At 33.2% G+C, this 5,727-nt stretch overlaps 1 protein-coding gene across 1 annotated transcript in view; it reads left to right on the forward strand.

Annotated features, from left to right (window-relative positions):
- Positions 1 to 5,727, forward strand: part of pknox2 (pbx/knotted 1 homeobox 2) — a 75,784-nt gene that overhangs the window by 66,268 nt on the left and 3,789 nt on the right. The window contains exons 6-8 of the mRNA XM_016561370.1: positions 1,140 to 1,325; positions 2,565 to 2,700; positions 4,679 to 4,776. Of these exons, the coding sequence (XP_016416856.1) occupies positions 1,140 to 1,325; positions 2,565 to 2,700; positions 4,679 to 4,776 (420 nt within the window). The remainder of the gene's footprint in view (positions 1 to 1,139; positions 1,326 to 2,564; positions 2,701 to 4,678; positions 4,777 to 5,727) is intronic.

Genomic DNA, 5,727 nt, shown 5'->3' on the forward strand with positions numbered 1-5,727 from the left:
AGATGGGAGAAATCTACAGAAGGACAAACATCACTGCAACACTCCACCGATCTGGGCTTTATGGCCGTGTGGCAAGACTCAATCCTCTCTTCAGTTAAGACACATGAAAACACACTTGGAATTTACAAAAAAACACCTCAAGGACCTTCAGACTGTGAGAAATAATATTCTCTGGTATGATGAACCTCAATTCTAAGCATAATGTTTGAAGGAAACCAGGCACTACTCATCACCTGCAGAGTACCATCCCAAAAGTAAAGTGTGCTGGTAGCAGCCTCATGCTGTGGGGCTGTTTTTCAGCAGCAGGGACTGAGGGACTCGATAATTGCCAAATGCTGATGAGCAAAGCTTTTCGCATCAAACAAAAAAAAAGACTTGAGACTGTAAAGGTGATTCAGCTAAATATTTAGTTATATAAATATACTTATGCAATATACTTTTTTTAGTTTTTTTAGTTTTAATAAATTTACGAAGTTGTGACAATTCTGTTTTTGCTTTGTCAGCATGGAGTATGGAGTGCAGATTGATGTGGAGAAAATAAAGTAATTTAAAGCAGTTTAACATAAGGCAGCAACATAACAAAATGTGAAGAAAAAAAAATTATGGGGTATGAATACTTTCGCAAGGCACTTTATTTATTTATTTATAATACCAATGGGTATTTTATTGACTGTATTTTCTCACTTTGCTCTTTTTGTCAGTTTTAATGTTGTATTTTTAATTTCATTTTTATTATTGGCATCTTGCAAAATTATTGTTTAGGCCAGTCTTGTTATTGTTAATTAGCACTAAAACGGCTAAATATAATTTCTGGTAATTTAAATAAAGCTGAAATAAAATAAAATATATAAATATTAGATGTAAAACTTTGCCTCGCCTTGGCAACTACCTGAAAAAAAGTTGAAGTACTTAAATTGATAAAACTAAAACTGTATATACGGATTAAAAAGACAAAAGCACATAAAAATTATAATATTTAACATAAAAACGAAAGAAAATATAAAAATAAAAGCTGATTCAAAATAGGCATAAATACTATAATAATATGAATAATACTAAAAAAAACACTGGTTTAGACCACTCTAATGCAAGAATTTTTCATAAACTGATTCCTGTATCTACCTTTTGTGTTGATGTAGATGGTGAAGGCGATCCAGGTGTTGCGGATTCACCTGCTGGAGCTGGAGAAGGTGAACGAGCTCTGTAAAGACTTCTGCAACCGTTACATCACCTGCCTCAAGACCAAGATGCACAGTGACAATCTGCTACGGAACGACCTGGGCGGCCCGTATTCACCATCACAGACCAACCTCGGCCTGCAGCAGGTCACTCACAAATACAATCTCCCTAGACCTTCAGTCTAAAGGCTAAAGGTTGTTTCTAACACATAAACACAGTGTCATATGAATGCACAAACTCTCACACCAGTAACATTTACACTTGCACGAACACAAGCTCCTCTCCCGGGGATGCAAAAGGTCACATCTGGCTTGCCCTCGCTGTGTTCCTGCTGAACTTTGCTGACCTCTGCGTGAGAAGACTTAAAGTACACACTTTTGGACATTTCATGTAGAACAGTCAATCGATTATAATCGAATTAAAATGCCCATTAAATGATCAGATTAATCAGAATTAATCACATATACTTTACTGTTCAAAAGTTTGAGGTCAATAAGATTTTTTTATTTTTTATTTTATTCAGTAAGGACACTTTAAATTGATCAAAAGACAGTAATAGTAAAGATATTCATAATGTTACAAAAGATTTCTTTCAAATAAATGTTGTTCTTTTGAACATTCTATCCATCATAGAATCCTGAAAGAATGTATTGCAAAAATATAAAGCAGCACAAATGTTTTCATTATTAATAGTAATAAGAAATGTTTCTTAAGCATAAAATTAGAATAATTGAGAGATTTCCTTCTGAAACTACAAAATCTTACCAACCACAAAATTGTTAATGGTAGTGAATTTGCCGCAAAGAAAAAAAAAAGATTATTTAAACTATTATATTTAGTTTATTCATTATTTGTTGTTTATTGTTTTATTTATTGATCTCTTATTATTTATTTATTGATCTGTAAATATTAAATATGTATATATATATATATATATATATCATGTATAGGGTTAATTTATGTTTTATTTCTTGACTTTATTTATTTTTTTATTTTTTTATTTTTTTATTTTTTTTACAATTTATTATTTTTAATCATACTAAACGAACGTTAATTCACCAACCCTAATTTTTACAACATGCATAATTAACTGTGCTCATTTTTATTAAGTTATTTATTCTTATATATATTTAAATAGTTTTTTAAACTATTAATTGTTTTTTAATCACACTGAAATAACATGTTAAATTGACAGCCATAATGTCTACCACAGTCATAATTAATTGTCAATTTTTATTTTTTTTTAAATAGTTTTTTAGCAAATAATTATTTTTTTTAATAATACTAAACAAACATGTTAAATTGGCAGCCCTAATTTAGACCAAATTTTTTTTCCCAAGAAATTGAAATGTGAACACTAACCAGCGTTTCGTCCTCCTCTTCAGGACCTGCTTCAGAACTCATCCCCATCCCTCACCTCTGTCTCCAGCACAGTAAACCCCTCTGGGATCGTGGTCCCTGCCGGTTCGCTGCAACAGAACAACGTTGCCATGACCACTATCAACTCTCAGGTGGTCTCAGGTGAGGAGGCCAATCATCAGTCCCTTTCGCTTGCTATCAATTCAGAGATCTCAGCTTTCAGAGAAGCTTTTCTTTCCAAATTCGTGACATCTAATGGAAGCAAATGCAGACTTCCATGTACATTATCTACATTTATATAGCTCTTTCTTTACTAATTTTCTCTCTTTACACAGAACAATACTTTCACATTGTAAATAAAGAACGTCTAATTACTGTAAAATCAAGCTAATTAGCGTCAAAACAAGAACTCCTTGTTCTCCTCTTGAGCCACTCCGAATATCCTTTTGTTTTATTTTGGTGCAGTGAAAGGGAGGTGAAATGGTTTGTTTTTGTGCTGCAGGGTAATTAAGGTATGTTTTCAACAGGCAGGTAAAGTGTGTGATAATGGCGCTCCTGTGTCTGTGACTGATTCCCTCAGGTGGGACGCTGTATCAGCCGGTGGCAATGGTTACCTCACAGGGGCAGGTGTTGACCCAGGGGTAAATAGTTTTTTAGCAAATAATTATTTTTTTTAATAATACTAAACAAACATGTTAAATTGGCAGCCCTAATTTAGACCAAATTTTTTTTCCCAAGAAATTGAAATGTGAACACTAACCAGCGTTTCGTCCTCCTCTTCAGGACCTGCTTCAGAACTCATCCCCATCCCTCACCTCTGTCTCCAGCACAGTAAACCCCTCTGGGATCGTGGTCCCTGCCGGTTCGCTGCAACAGAACAACGTTGCCATGACCACTATCAACTCTCAGGTGGTCTCAGGTGAGGAGGCCAATCATCAGTCCCTTTCGCTTGCTATCAATTCAGAGATCTCAGCTTTCAGAGAAGCTTTTCTTTCCAAATTCGTGACATCTAATGGAAGCAAATGCAGACTTCCATGTACATTATCTACATTTATATAGCTCTTTCTTTACTAATTTTCTCTCTTTACACAGAACAATACTTTCACATTGTAAATAAAGAACGTCTAATTACTGTAAAATCAAGCTAATTAGCGTCAAAACAAGAACTCCTTGTTCTCCTCTTGAGCCACTCCGAATATCCTTTTAGAAAATCTATTTTTTTTAGAAAAAATATACATAATTTCTATTACATTAATTAAATTAATTCATTGTACTTTTATTATTATATTTTCTTTATTATTAAATAAAAGAAACAAGTTATTTAAAATTATATATATATGAATTTATATATACAAATATTATGAATTGCTTTTGTTCCGCTGTCATTACTAGCTTTTTTTTTTAGAAACAATTTATATATGCGCATATATGCTCTTTTGCTCCTCTTTTATTACTCGCTTTTTTATTGATGAAGTCAAAGTTCAAGCTGATTGGTATTCCACATTAATGCTTGCCGTGTAGTTTACATTTACATTTACATTTAGACATTTAGCAGATGCTTTTATCCAAAGCGACTTACAAATGACGACAATGGAAGCAATCAAAATCAACAAAAGAGCATTGATATGCAAGTGCTATAACAAGTCTCAGTTAGCTTAATGCAGTACACGTAGCAAGTTTTTTTTTAAACCATGACCACTATCAACTCTCAGGTGGTCTCAGGTGAGGAGGCCAATCATCAGTCCCTTTCGCTTGCTATCAATTCAGAGATCTCAGCTTTCAGAGAAGCTTTTCTTTCCAAATTCGTGACATCTAATGGAAGCAAATGCAGACTTCCATGTACATTATCTACATTTATATAGCTCTTTCTTTACTAATTTTCTCTCTTTACACAGAACAATACTTTCACATTGTAAATAAAGAACGTCTAATTACTGTAAAATCAAGCTAATTAGCGTCAAAACAAGAACTCCTTGTTCTCCTCTTGAGCCACTCCGAATATCCTTTTGTTTTATTTTGGTGCAGTGAAAGGGAGGTGAAATGGTTTGTTTTTGTGCTGCAGGGTAATTAAGGTATGTTTTCAACAGGCAGGTAAAGTGTGTGATAATGGCGCTCCTGTGTCTGTGACTGATTCCCTCAGGTGGGACGCTGTATCAGCCGGTGGCAATGGTTACCTCACAGGGGCAGGTGTTGACCCAGGGGTTACCACAGGGAACCATCCAAATCCAAAACAATCAGGTGAGGGTAACCGCTCATGCTCGCAGGGCTGTATCTTCACAACTAATGAAACTCTAGAAATCTGTTGAATTATTTCTAAACTACAGCACCATGTCTACAACACTGAATCGCTGCTGTTGCAAAGAGGCAAAAGATGTGGATATCCATCCACTTTATATCTTCTATCTATATTAAATATAAAAAATATATATATTTTTAAAATATACATATTATATAAATATTATTTGTTGTGCATTTACATGGCTTCAGACACTTTTATATATGTTTTATATATTTTGATGCCTGCTAATGATGACTCTTTTTGAGGCCTATTAATTTAGAGCAGCATTGGCCTATTCATGAGACACAAGCAGAACAAATTTCTGTGTAAATAATTAATAAATCCATTCATGCATTAATTGCCCCATTAAGTGAATGCAACATTCATGTAAGAATTGTTTTACATATTTATTTAAGATTATGAGTTTTTAAAATGAATTTATATTCATTTAATATATTTATTAATTAATTTATTCGCATATTGAGCTCTTGCAGATTAAGCATCTTAAACCTCAGAATGGTGTAAACCAAAAGAAAATAGTGAATTTAGCATGCATCCAGTAAAACGCTCTTGCATTTTTGCTTGCCTTACTTTTTTTTTCTCCATTCGTTTCATTAAAGCCCAAAATTGGGAAAATAAATAAATCATAATAAAATTCTAAATTGTTATCATTAAAATTGTTATTATTAAAATATAAAAAAAATATTTATGTATATATATATATATATTATTATTATTTTTTTTTTTTATAAAGAATTGAATTAGAATAGAGAGTGCTAGAGTTAGAGGCTCAAATAAAGATGGAAGAGATGTGTTTTTAGCCGATTCTTGAAGATGGCTAAGGACTCAGCTGTTGGGATGGACATGGGCTTGTCCCCCAGGAGGAAAGTATTAATTTAAAAGTCCGTAAA

Source organism: Sinocyclocheilus rhinocerous, unplaced genomic scaffold (genome assembly GCF_001515625.1).
Source record: "Sinocyclocheilus rhinocerous isolate Xijiao unplaced genomic scaffold, SAMN03320098_v1.1 scaffold708, whole genome shotgun sequence".
NCBI lineage: Eukaryota > Metazoa > Chordata > Actinopteri > Cypriniformes > Cyprinidae > Sinocyclocheilus > Sinocyclocheilus rhinocerous.